The 14,850-nt window shown below is 31.2% G+C and overlaps 1 protein-coding gene across 9 annotated transcripts in view; it reads left to right on the top strand.

Moving 5' to 3' along the window:
* The window catches only part of LOC145316567 (uncharacterized), a 104,140-nt gene that overhangs the window by 65,274 nt on the left and 24,016 nt on the right, over positions 1 to 14,850 (top strand). For all 9 annotated transcript variants that reach the window (XM_080157160.1, XM_080157159.1, XM_080157158.1 and 6 more), the window contains exons 21-25: positions 3,038 to 3,098; positions 5,032 to 5,147; positions 10,137 to 10,288; positions 11,001 to 11,030; positions 11,376 to 11,426. In XM_080157160.1, coding sequence (XP_080013286.1) covers positions 3,038 to 3,098; positions 5,032 to 5,147; positions 10,137 to 10,288; positions 11,001 to 11,030; positions 11,376 to 11,426 — 410 coding nt within the window. The remainder of the gene's footprint in view (positions 1 to 3,037; positions 3,099 to 5,031; positions 5,148 to 10,136; positions 10,289 to 11,000; positions 11,031 to 11,375; positions 11,427 to 14,850) is intronic.

Genomic DNA, 14,850 nt, shown 5'->3' with positions numbered 1-14,850 from the left:
GGGATTATACCGTGAATTTTTACTAATATTCTGTAAGATTCAAATTCAATAATTTACGCTGTGGCTTAAACAAAAAATTATTTAAATCATCAAATGTCTATGAAGAAGACATTCAAAAGTATCTAAAAGGGTAAAACATCACAATTGCTGTAATGTATTATAAATTCGCTGCAATATATCCTAACCTCTCTTCCAATACAAACATTTATCAGGTCTGATTCCAACTGCCTTGAATCATAATCTACAAAAATATTAATAAACTTTATGTTTTGAACCCATAGTGAATATCTGAATAGGTTTAGCATTTAAAATGATTCGCTGTGTCTCACAACTAAGAGCTCACAAATTAATTTAAGTCCCAGGGCTTTTATCCCCACCCCCTCCCTCTCTCCGTCTGTAATCTCTCTGACTGTCTACTTCTTTCCCTCCCTATTCCCCTTTTTTCTATCTTGCCTGGCCACCCTCTTCCAGTTGAAGATTAGATCTAAGAATCTAAGAGTTTGCTTTTCAATTTAGTCGGAAATATGAAAGTGGGGAAATTTTCGGAATTACAGGGATGGAACAATGGTAGGCAAAAATTTGCATCACCCTATTCTACTTATTTTCATCTGTGACGTCTTTGAAATATTTAGGAGATTTCTGATTGTATGGGGTAGGAATAATTTATTGTCTATTACCCTTTCCCTCCCTGGGAAAATTTATGCAAACTACATTTCTCCTTGGTGAATTGTATTTTTTTTGCAAATTCGTTTTACTCATGAATAGCTAAATACCCTAATTATTCGTAAAAGTAAAATAGTTGATTTTTATTTTGACGAGCTGAACAGATTGCTGAGCTCGACCTTTAAATCGTTTATAGGTGATTTAAACCGGGGCGATTCATTTGGCGCACCATCAAATTATTAATATCAATCTTTAAATCGAATTTGCATGGGCGATTTGAATCGGGCAGTGGCGCGGGCCCGGCGCGGCAACGCCACTCACCGAGTGGCATTGCCGGTTTAAATCGGGGTGATTTATTTAATAAATAATATTTTTTTTTAATTACTTTAATATTTTATTGCAAAACTATTGTGAAAACATTTTTATAGTTATTTTTAAAATAAATTATATAATAATGTTTTATATAAAATACCATGCTGACACGGAATTTTACATAAAATGCCTTACTGACACGGCTTATGTAATAAAGTTATACTGGCGCGGATCGATATTTTATTGAGTGTCGCAAGCGATTTAACAACACCGCGCCGAAAATCTTTTAAATATCAATGTTTTATAGGCGCGCTGTGGCTAACCACCAGCGCACCTACAAATCACCTCTGAATCGCCCCGATTCAGCGCACTATAAAAACGATTTAAAGATCCAGCTCTGGACAGCTTATAACTGATCACGATCATAAACATAGTCAATGTAATGCACGGCTAAAGCCAGCGTGTTTAAAATTAAGATTGTCAACGTGGCCGGGTTGTGCAAACTTTGTGAATTATTGTAACATTGATTATACGTAGAGGCCTTGTAGTTAATAATGTGATTTATGCTATAAAATTACACGATGGTTAAATAATAAGGGGAATGAACAGCAAAATTTTCTAAAGTCAAACAAATGATTGATAAAAGAATATGGTACAGTTATGCATTTGTCTCGTTATTTCACACAAATAATAAGTTATATACACGTTAAAGTGTTTACAGACACACACAAAATAATTTTTGAAGCTTTTATCCAGTATAATACAATATTTTATGGAAGAGATTCGCAAAATAGTGAAAACTTTTTGTTTTCTTTTGTAGAGTAACAAATAGACAAATAGTATTAACTTTCCAATTAGTTATAGATTAGTCTTCACACATACACACAAGGGTTAGCACAAATTCATTATTTTACATAAAAATTTTCTTTAAAAGTATACTTAAAAAAAACTTTATCAAAATATGAAATTGTTGTAAGTGATGAGAATTGCCATTTTAACACTCTCTTTCTATTTGATTTTTTACAGTACTTTCGCAAATAACAAAAAGGGTTAATATTAATTATTCGTTCTTTGTCCAATTCTGTATCTCATCATTGCTTTTAAAAATCAATTTCGTCTGAAACTAAATAAGTCTTTTCAAAAATATGAAGATTGTCTGATAAGCTAGATGACATAATTATGAAGCACCTGATCTATTATCAATAAAAAACAATTTACCCAGATTCTTATGAATTACTTTATTGTAAAAGTGTTAATCATTTAATCGTGAGTCTAAACATATAGAAATATAATTAGTAAACATTCTAATACAGAATATATGTTAAAGAAAATTGTTATGGAATTTCAACTTATAAGGACGCTACGCTCCGTGTGTAAATTGAAAAATGCGCCACATCTCTACAAGTATTTGTGTTTGCAACAATATATATAAGAAATAATCAAAATCAAACTATGAATTTTTTCAATACACAAGCAAGAATGAAAATTTAGATCAATCTCAGCCCAAGGTCCAAAGTTAAGTAAATCCTGATTTCTTTCAATATACATTCAACAAAAGAAAAATAGGCCATCTTTTCAAAAACCGCGAATTCAAAAAGATGCTATGTTTTTTAGTGCTAGACTTTTGCTTTATAGGGAAGCTCCGCTGGGAGTCAAGAAAAGGGAAGGGAATATAATGCGTCCATGTAAAAACTGCCATGTGTTGCTCATGATGCCTATCTCCTATTGGACGAAGTTGACCGGGAACCTGGGAATCAATGACCCTAGCACATATGTGGGAATTTCAGACCCAAGCCTTGCACATACAAAATATATACTAGATTTGCAATAGTATTTACATGCTAAACATTTTATATAATTCTATGATAAGATTTATTCAAAAGGCTTTTCTACCGCCAATACAAAGATTTTATTTTTGTATAAATATTTTAAAATTATTAGTTTCATTGAATGCAATGAAAATGTACAATTTTTAAAAAATATTTTCATAATTGTTCAATTAGTATAAAAGTTAAAGATTTCGCTGTAAGCCTAAATGTAACTTTTTTCCATTTACTCTCAGGATAACTGTGTGAGGACAAAATTAATGGAGGCTAAAGAGTTACTGGAAACATTCAAGTCAGGTATGTATGTAGATATGTACAGGGGGGGGGGGGGTGTTTTTAAATGATATCGTAATTGCTTGAAAGGGGTTTCATTTTGGGTTCTAAAATTAATATTTTGAAATTTGTTTTTAAATGTCGTCCAATATCAAATTAAATGTATGTGCACAGAGCGGGAGGAAAAGTTCATCCTCATGTCTTACTTTAGTTGGATGTTACTACCGTATTTATGCATTTAAAAGTTGAAAAGACATAAAAAAAGTTCTTTTGACTCTAGCAACGTATTTGATTGCTTGCCTATTAAATTTCAATAACATCTATACTATAACCATAATTTCATGAATGTAAATCTCGAGATTTTATCGACAATAACCCTTACGACGTAAATGCAACTTAGGGGTTATTAAATTTATGCTTGAACTTTATAATTATTTGGTCATCAAGAAACTTATTTATATGATTTCCTATAAATGATGTACCAAAGCTACTTAATAATTTCAGGTTTCGTTGTTTTTTATCTAGGTATCTGGAGCAATGCTATTCTACAGATGAATTTGTTAAATAAATTGAATAATTCGTCTTTTAAAATTTATGATTTAATTTTTTACCATAAAAGTGCGGCGATTTTGCGTGGTTAAATAGCCATTTAATATAATAATGTAGAATTTACCCCATTCAAATTATTTAGTGAAAATTGAAGAAAACTATTTTACTTGATTTATTTTCTTAATTCTCCCCTGTATTTTCTATTTTCCCCTCACCCTTCAGACATCTCAGCTTAGGCTTGGCAAAATTTATTGGCTCTCTCGTCTATATTCAATATCTGTCTATCCTTGGAATATAGATGCAAATTAATTCTTTCTATCGATCTATTGATATATTAATTTTAAAATTTTCCAATCGTAAGGAGTTATTCGATAATATATAGGGAGTCCCTTTTTTATTGAGGGGGGGGGGAGGAATGACGTAAAATTTTGATGTATTTCAAAAATTTTTGTGGAGTTTATTATCCTTTTAACCAACGCCTCCCCATCATACTTGCCCTTATTTTACGTATTTTTCTACTCACATCCCCTTTACTCCCCCGATTTTATTCATGTAAAACAATTCTATGCCTGCAATATAATTTGCATTTTTGCCTTCGCTCCTTGTAGTAAGGCAAATTTTCTAATTACATTTACTAAGCTTTCCTGAAAAACAAAAGAGTTTTGGATATCTTTTTCTTCTAACAACAAACCATTATTACATTTTTAATTAAAGGCTAAAAAACTAATGAAGGTATTAATGACAATTTTAATTTATTTTGGTCAAATCTTTGTTGGTAATCCTTAGTTAGTGGTGACTAATATGTAATTATTGTTATCAGCTGTAAGGGTGTTTAATTAAGGAAAGAAGAGTAATCTTTGTAATTAATGAAGATTACATCTAAATGGCCAATTTGCCGAGGATTGGTTTGTAAATGGTTGAAATTCCATTCTGCTCAACTTACACTCACATTTTATATACATTCATGTCATTTAAACAGCTTTTATACTTTTTCTTTTAATTTCTTTTTTAATTTAGTCCTATTTTATTTTTCTAATAGCTAAGCATTATATTTGTATTTGTTAAGTTGATTTATATGAAATGTGACGGACACTAAACAGGCTAATTTATTCCTCGTTCACACTGTGCTCAATACAAAATAAGTAGAAGGAAAAATGGACATTTAACTAGTAATTATATAAGCAAAGTGCCTGTAAAGTAGCTTTCAATGCCTCTGGCCTTTCTTACTTTAAACGCCCAGTACCGCGTGGATAAAAAGATGTAATAAGATATAACGTTTTCCTATAAAATGTTTAAATCGAATTAGGAAATAATATTTGGCTGTTTAGTAATATTTTTATCTTTCACAGTACAAAATTAAGAGTAGAAACTTTTCTCTTTAAGATATAAATATTCTGTTTTACTTTAGGTTATGTAGATCCTATGAACAAGGATGGATTATGGCATATTATCACCTTCACCCTGTATAATGAAAGTCAGATGGCAGTAGAAACTAATTTGAAAGAATGGAACTTGTTTTTACAGGTAAAAATTAGTAGTATTTTTTTGTAAGGGGTGGATTTTTAAGGAAAATATCGCGAAACTATTTCTTGACCAATTATAAAACTATTATATTTGAAATCATAATATGTTTTCAGCTTTCTGTTTTCGCAATCTTTATATAAAATAGTAGAATGTCTGCCTGTTTGGTTATTCCTTATAGTGAAAAAATGTTTAGCTTCTGAAAAAGATTTTCTCTTTTTTTAGAATTGGATTTAAATGATATCTAAGAATTGAGCTTCTGCGAGAATTACTTTAATTCAGAAGGATTTACATTATTAATTCTTAATGATACGAGCTCTCTTAACCAAGAGGAGAAAATCTGAAAAAATCCGCGACTGTAGTCATCCTTCTAGACGTTAATAGTTGTACGTTACTGATACATAAATAAAATTTGAAGGTTAGCTGTATGCATGAGTTTGCATAAATAGTGTCTAATATCTTGCTTCAATAAGTTATTTTCACCTATCACTTTTCTATACAACACAGAATCCACTTCGTTTATACAAACCGGTTTTGTAATGTGAAAAATTTCACATTTAGTAGTTATTTATCCCAACGTATTATAGACAAAATGAAAAATTAAGATTTAAATCAGGTTTCTCAGCCCCGATGGGGCCAAAGGCACGGGCTTACAAAGCTGGTATTGCTCACAAGATTTTTATTTTAATATTCGTAGATACATGATTTTTCAGTATGGCTGAGAACGGATTCTAATCCAGCAGATATTAATCAGTTTCAAAGCCATACTGGAAAAAACATTTGCCATGAAAACGTCAGTAAATCCCTTGTTTTGTCAGTAAGGGTATTAAACTAATCCTCTCTTATATACTAGTTATGGATCATAGTGTTTACTAAGACAGCTAAGTAAATAGTATAATTCCGTGCACAAAGTGTCACGGTGTTGCTTTAAGATAAGATATAAACAAATGAATTGAAAGTAGCCAGACTTCAGGATTATATAAAGGACAATAGAGTTATAAAATACTAGCTATATCTTATTCTCTTATATTCTAGACCTATTTTATATTCGTTTATGCAGAGTTGGCAAAATTCGGGATTTTTGTAGGTTTAATCCGCGGACAAGCAAAAGCTAGGATTTTATTGGTTTAATCCGGGAAAAGTCCGGACTTTTGAAAAAAGTAAATTTTTCAAAAAATAATCTCCGTAAATGTCAACGTATTGACCTAATCTTTTATATTTAGGTATGAGAGAGGCAATAGTGAGCTGAGAGGACTTCTTGGTAGTACAGATACTCTACAATTTTCTTGAATGAATGAACGTTAGTATAAAATTTAGGATTGCCTCTTAAATTACAAAATTAACTTATCGACATTAATGTTAAATTATTAAGGGAGTCAAAAGATCACTGTTCTTAATTTAAGCTAAAAGTATTTGTTAGTTTCTGAATTCTTATTCTATGTTTCATAGATATATTTTGTAGCATATTTAATAAAAAAAAAGTTGCATCTGTTAGTTTTATAATTAAAGAGGCAAGCCTAACTTTTTTAGGTACTATCATTCATTCATTCAAGAAAATTGTAGAGTATCTGTACTACCAAGAAATCCTCTCAGCTCACTATTGCCTCTCTCATACCTAAATACATTTTTCAAATAAAAATGTAGCTTTCTAAAAATAAGTCTTTTTTGTTGTAAATTCTAATGTTTTAATGTTGTGTGTACAGGCATTTTAAGAAAAAAAAGAAGTTTCTTGAGAAAAAGTAGTAATTTAGGGCCTTTTTGGAGACGAAAACAGCATTTTTTTTTTCAAGGTGGACTTTTGCTATGGATTTTTGTTGATTTTTGATGGTGGTTAAGACCTGAAAAAAGCATGTGGTTTAATCTGCCCTGGACTTTTCCTGCCAACCCTGCTTTTATGTAACATCTTGTTTTATATTCTGATCTAATTGCCTTGAAACTTGTTGGACTAGCCCGGTTCTGTATCCTGAACTCTTATACACTTTTAATAGTCTGGTTCTATATCCTAAGCCCTTATGCACGTTAAACAGCCTGGTTATGTATCATAATCCTATATCCTTCTTTTCTAGCCTGGTTCTGTATCCTAAACGTATGCCCAACTTGACTAGCCTGCTCCAATATCTTGGTATTTTTACTTGTTCTTTGTGTATTACAATGTTTCCATTTCTTGGTGTGCCAGCCTATTTCCATATTCAAGTGCGCTAGCTTTATCAAGAATTTAGCTATACACACCTGTTTTCGCATGCTGAGTTTAGGCCTCGATACTTTTGTAGTCAAATCCTATCCGAAAATATTTTTTTTGATAAAAAAAAACCTTGTTATGTTGTTTCTTGATTGACCAGACGATATAACAGAAGGACAGCAACATTACAGGAAGGAAATGGCCAGAGTTTTACACAATGCAATGGATTAAATACATGCTTTGATTTAGAATTTAAAAAAAAATCATTCCATGGCAAGTTGTTAATGAAATATTCTTTTTTTGAATAATGATCCGTGAAATGTTTAATCAGATAAAGTTATTCTAGATTAAAATATCTATTATATAAATTTGAGTTACACAAAATGGGTTATTTGTAATGCAATTGCAACTTACTATTACTTTTACTTAATATTAGTTTTGCTGCCTCGTCTATGGACACAATTGTTCTCTTTATCTTTACATTTATTTTGTCCATAGTAAGTCCATAGTTTGTTTCATGCTGGACCCACTTTACATCCCATGGGACTTTATTCTCTGTGGCAAGTAATGCAATTTTAAACTTTTATATTGCACTATTTCAGGGCAAAATAGTTTTACCAAAGTACTTTTGTAGTAATGGCTGCGCCGCTAGCATTTAGGGGAATAATAGCAGTAAAATATTCTAAAACCATACCAAGTTTTAATCTAACAATAAAATATAAAGCCATTTCGGAACCTAAGTTTCTGTAAAATGGAGAACTGAAAGGACAGACAAAATAACCATACTACTTTATATAATAGGACTTTGTTACATATGGTATATGTGAAATTAAAATAATTCAGATTGTCTATGCAATCCTTCTAATATATAAAGTAAGGTTTTTTGTCTGAAGCTTAAGAGCTTAATAACAGCTAAACCGACAATTGAGTTTTTTTTTATAGGTAGGCTTTACACAGCTCCTATGTTGGTTTTAGGCTATTCTATTTCAGATTAAAGTCTTGGGATGGTTTTAAGCTATTTTTCCAGCATTCTGTTCCTCGTATATAGAGCTGCTAGAGGGCGAAGCCGCTAGTATTCTAAAACGAATGGCTTCGTCGTGACTTGACTAGATATTCTTTCAATACCCCACCTAAAAACTTAAACAAAGCTTTAATAAAATATTTTGTTCAGTATGACATTTGTATAGGGTAAATGTGATTTACTCTTCTACTTTTTATTAGATATTATAAGATCAATTTGAGCATCTTTCTGTCAAATAAAAAAAAATACGCCAAGTGTTAATATATACTGGGGACTGCCATTTCCACATCCAGCTAATTTATACTAAAAGATAGAAACAAAGTACGACAAAAGAGAATATATCTAGACCTATTTTATCATTTATATTTGAACATGAAGGAGGGAACGCAGGATTAAGTATTTTTTTATGATTCAAGCAATAATTAATAACACATTTTCAAATGTATTCTTTATACTACTTTCATCTTACTCATACTACTGCTATTTGAAAAATTCTACATTTGTAAATTTTAGATTAATATTTAACAAGGATGACAACATCCATAAAAGCGAAGCACTGAAACGGTAGGACAAACGGACATTAACACATGTATAGTGTCATAACTGAATAATCATAATATTAATGTATAAGAGTCAAAGCAAAATTGTAAGTAAATTTGTTGAAAAACTGCTTGATTCAGGATAATGTTTATGGACATACTTACATTTTTAGGACTTGATTATAGAGTTGCTTCGCTTATTAAATTATACTTTGTTGTCCCAGGAATAAATATACTAAAAATCAGATCAATCGGATGATTAGATCACTTACAAATTTGTTGTTAAAAAAGTAAAAAAATCAACATGTTTAAAATGGACGTACGGACATTTTGGTGATGATTATAGAGTTGCTACGCTTTCTAAATCGTACCTAACTACTAAAGGAATCACCATGCAAAATTTGAAATCGATAGGACAATTCTAACATGCCAAAATTAACGAAAAAAGCTATCCGTTACGGACGTACGTACGGACGGACGGACCGACCCTAATTAGAGAAAAGCTTCGCTTTTAAAAATAACGAGTTCCAAATTTATTCTTATTAAATTCAGCCTCATATTAGTTGTTTATAGTAAGCCATATATGATTTTGTAGCTTTCAAGCATATTCTGAATATAGATTTAAGATCATGAATAATCGAACAACTTTGCATGAAAATAAAATACTTAAAACTTAAATATGAGAAAGGGGGAGGTCATTTTCTAGTAAATTCCGTAAAGGTGTGTGTGTTATAAGGCCTAAAAATAGTAGTAGAGGTGCTCTATATATTTGTATTCCCTATTAAATAGAACAATAGGGAGCACCTTATCGTTCTACTACTATTTTTAGGCCTTATAACACACACACCTTTACACACTTTTACGGAATTTACTAGAAAATGACCTCCCCCTTACTTCTTGATGTGCGATCCCCCGACTCCTTGTGTGTTATGAATTAATTTTAAAAAAAAAATTAAAAATCCTTGTATACATATCTATAGGTTAAGATTTTGATATGTATATGAGTTTTCTATTTTGTGGGCATTACATCGGTTCAGGGATGGTTTTAGGCTTTCTAAATTTTAGATTAAAGTCTATGGATGGTTTTAAGATATTTAATTTTTAGATATAGTTTAGGCCTTTGGGGGGTTTTAGACTATTTTCTGCTTTCTTTACCTTTTCAAATGCAGAGCTTCTAGCTGCTAGGGACGAAGTCGCAAGTTTTACACAAGTTGTGACACAATTTGTACAAGTTAACAATTGTTTTGATTTAGATCCTCCACCAGACCTTGAGCTACCTGAAATATTTGGACAAATTGAACAGGACGCAGTCAGGCACTGTGTGGACCAGACAGGTCTATAATAATTACCTGGATATCATCTCATTCTTCAAAATTATCAAACATTTACTCCTTCATATTTCCAGGTTGGTTAGTTTTCAACAATTTTCTTCAGCTTATTTGATAAAAAAAAATCAAGTATGTTAGTACTTTCGCCCGACGTTCTCTAAAAGAATATAAGGAAATTTTTTTATTGGTGTATTTCAAACATATGATACAAAAATTATTATTTCTTGACATTGATTGTTCATCAACTATTTCCATCCTACTCAAATTATTTCTACTCCACCACTAATGACAAGATTTGTCCTTATAAATTCAATGTTTAAAATTTAGGCTTAAATTTTTTTACTTCCTCTCTAGCCATTGACCATTTCCACTGCAGTACAAATAACATACACACACACCACGCACTCACACACACGCACCACACACTCACACACACACACATCACGCACTCACACACACTTACACACATGATGAAATATTATTCAATATAAAGAAAATAAAAAGAGTCAAATGAAAGTTTTATCTCTCTCGTAAAATAAATGGCAAATTGAATTGAAGTTATGAAAATCCCCCCAACCAACCAGTGTTAAGCTGTGCAATGTTTTGATCCTGCCCTCTGGTTTATTTAAATCAATAATATTAAAATTCTCAATATGAGGGTATCTTTAGTCCTATTCATTCATTATTGTAGGTAATCTTTAAAAAGTTAAAATATATATTGTTTTTTTTGTATTTTTTTTTTAAGAAAAAGGTCATGATTTTGTTGATACGTTTATTTTTACATTTCAGCTTCACTGAAAACCAGTATGGGAACTACAGGTATTAATCTTTTTTTTTCTTTATGTACAAAATCAAAAATATGGTTATTAATGATTGTCTTCAAAGCTTCTTTTAGGAATATTAAAAGTACTTTGATAAAACTTTTTTGGTCATAACCGCCCTTAGGCGGCTTTTAGTCCCTGCATACTTAATTATAATGTGTTATTTTACTTAAAATTAGTTTATTAATTACTTTTTCTAAAATAAATTGGCTAACGGCAATGGATTTATGAAAATGTTAAAAAAATAACTGCTGTAGCATTTTTTCTTAGACTTTTGGCGGTCGTCGACAGAGCTACTGCTGCGTAGTCATGAAAATAAAAAGATTATTTTTTTTCTTTATAGATATTCCAGAATTGACCGCTCGAGCTACAGAGATTTGTTAGAAACCATTAGGAAACAAACTATTTTGTCTAACCAAAGAATAATTACACTCATATTTTTTACCGTAATATTTTTTAACTTTAAGATAATTTCAAATTCAAAAGCATTCAATAAAAAAGGTTCCCAAATTAATTTTATGTTTTAAATATAACTATTAACCTCTAAAACTCTAGTAGAATATTTTCGTAAAATTGTCTAAAAATGCGAAACTTGAAAAAAAATTGTGAATAGTCAATTAAAGCAATTTATTTCATGCCTAAACCTACATAAGATCTAGCTGTCCTTCTGGTTCAGACGGACGTGTCCTAATTATAGAAAATGTTCACCTTCTGAAATTGCGTGTGTCTGTATAAAAGTCAATACAGAAATAGAGAAAATAAGCTCATCTGATTGGGAAAAGAAGTAAATTAGATAAATGGAAATGGAGTATATATAAGAAACTAAAAAAACACAAATAAACAATCTTATGGGTTTACAGATTTTCTGCAAAACAAAAATGTAATAAAATGTAAACAAGTTAGGATGAGAATTAAATTTATTGATATGTAAGATTTTATGGGCGTCATTTTGTATCAGAAAAATCCTATGTCTCTTATGTTTTCCCGCTACTACAGGGTGCGCCACATAAAACCGGACTTTTTTTAAACGGCCATAGCGTCAAAACTACTTGACCAATCTGGACGTTTGACCCCACTATAAAAAGCTTAGGTAATGACCTTTTAGCACAAAAAAATCTTTGGACGAAGATGGGCTCGTACTCCGAGCTGGCCGCGCTTATGTTCAACAAGGCAGATTCGAAATCTGCTGGCAATATAATCTGGATTCTCGACTAGGGCCCACTAAATCGGACCTCAGCCCATTTGTAGGTGAGCTAGAGTTATGCAACTTGCTGGGGATACTGTTAGATACATAAGTAAGACACTAGAAAAGACTAGAGCTCTTTATCTAAAATAACTTGGCTGTAGTACTCAGGCAAAGTGAAACGTGGCAGATTTAGAGTTGTCAAAAACGTCAAAAATCGTGTAAAATCGTGAAAATTTCTTGGTTCTCGACGTTAAAGACCCATATGGAACTTAAAAACTCATTTTCGACTATAGATTGCGCTGACAACCCTAGCTGAATCTTCATGCCATTTCCAAAAAGGTATAAAACGTCGTTCTAGCTCAACTGTGGTCCAAATGAAGGCCTCCGTGTCAAAGGGTAGCTTGAAAGTTGGGTTAATTTGGATCCTGCGGTTACTCACAATCCTAAGGAAATGTGGCCTTCCAGCAGCCCGATCTTAATTCAATGGACTTTTGGGGCTGGAGCTACTTTGAAGCATGCACCAATAGACGTGCTCATACCACAAAGACCTCCCTCATTGCCACTATCAAGGAGAACTACGCCAGCTTGAACAGGAACATTTTGACCTGGGACTGCCGGCGGTTAAGGAGGTGGGTAGAGGCGGTGATTGATGCTGGCGGCGATTTTATTCAATGATCTAATAGTCATATACCTAGTTTGCTTTCCAGTTTTTACAATTTAATAAAATCTTTAAAATTGACGATTTTATGTTAATTTGTTTACAATTTAGAAAAAGTCCGGTTTTATGTGGCGCACCCTGTATGTAACTAACTAATTCAAATAAACCATAAAATAAATACAACAAAATGAGGCGTCGCATCTAATATTGCAATATCACCTCAGGCGATTTATGAACTCAACCTACCGATTTTTGTGCCTTTTTAATTTTTAAAGGTTGAATTATATCTCATGTAAAATTGCTGAAGCTGGAAAAAATGTCATCAATCGTTTGAGATACTTACAAATCACAAAGGGATGGTTTCACGAAATGCATTTGAACTTAATTTAGTGAACCGCACATTTTTTGCTAGTTAATGGGTTAAACTATATTTATATGGCATATATTTGAAAGAATTTCAATTTTCTACCTCGTAGTTTTGAAAATATCAAGACTTGAAAATCGTCTTTTTGTGATATATGCAATTTAAAAAGACGATTTTCAAGTCTTGATATTTTAAAAACTACGTGGTAGAAAATTGAAATTCTTTCAAATATATGCCACATAAATGTAGTTTAACCAATTAACCAGGAAAAAATATGCGGTTCAATAAATTAAGTTCAAATGCATTTCGTGAAACTACCCCTTTAGATTAGATTGTTATTGTTGTGCTACTTAATGTCCTTGTTTAAAATTTAAAATTCCATATCAAGCTCATATCATAGTAATGTCTAAAGTAAAGATAGTCTGTATAGTATTTTGTAAAAGGATTAATCTAAGTATTTTGTAATATAAAAAGTTTCCAACTTTGGAATTGAATCTACTGGTTTTAATGGAGCCTATTGTCTGTATGGGGATCCAAACTTTTCTTGCCTACAGACAACTCTGGCACATGACAGGACAAAATTATTATATCTTTGAAAATACAAGAAATATTTATTTGTCATTTTTAAAAACAAATAATAAACACATAGTAATTCTATATTGAGATATGAAAATTATTGAATAAAACATAAAAAACATTAAACATAAAAAACATTTATTCAGTGACAGATTACGCCCCGTCTTACGAAGCAGTACATACAATAGTACACCAAGCTACTGCTTAGTACCAGGTGTACTTTACAATTTTTCATAATATTTATAAATTTAAATTGCATGACTAACACTAGATGTTATGTGTGGCACTGATTAGGCTTCCCTAAAAGTAGGAATATGCGTATCCGAGATGTTTGCATTGCCTTTTTTAGGTTGGCATTAAAATAATAAGAAAAATAAGAAATAATAATGTCAAAATAAATGTAGGTAAAATTAAATGGACAGGGGAAAAAGAGAAGGAAAGAAGGGTTACAACAAATTTTAAGGCTAGTTTTTCTTAAATTTTAAAACCATTTCTGTAATTAATAATGTAAGGTTTTTAATAAATCCAGGCAAATCAATATATTTTAAGTACATTCATTACATTCTTCAATATTACATATAGATTTAAAAAGTTCATCTTTAAGATTTAATGCAAATGTTTTTTTAGGAATATTCTCATTTAAAAGATCTTTTTCATGACAAAAATTATTCCATAGTCTTTGAAATGAAAATAATGGAAACCTTTCAATTTTTTTAAATTTGGCTATTGGAATATAAAACTCACTAGAATTTCTTAGTTGTCTCTGATTTCTTAGATTATTTCTAATCCATACACCATCAAAAGAATTTGGTAGCCTCCAGCGAATAAAATCATAAAAAAATAGTAGTTTTGTATAAATAGATAGCTCCTTAATAGGCAAAACATTAATTTTCCTAAACAAAGGTGGCGTATGGCTGTTATAAGCGGATTTGTGTATAATTCTAATAGCTTTTTTTTGTAGAACTACTAAAGGCTTAATAGATGATTCTAAGCCACAGCTCCATGCTGGCAAGCAATACAATAAATGGCTATTT

Source organism: Acartia tonsa, chromosome 4 (assembly GCF_053477335.1).
Source record: "Acartia tonsa isolate MP-2025a chromosome 4, ASM5347733v1, whole genome shotgun sequence".
Lineage (NCBI taxonomy): Eukaryota > Metazoa > Arthropoda > Copepoda > Calanoida > Acartiidae > Acartia > Acartia tonsa.
The sequence above is the reverse complement of the archived record's forward strand: the minus strand, read 5'-3'. Positions and strand labels throughout refer to the sequence as shown.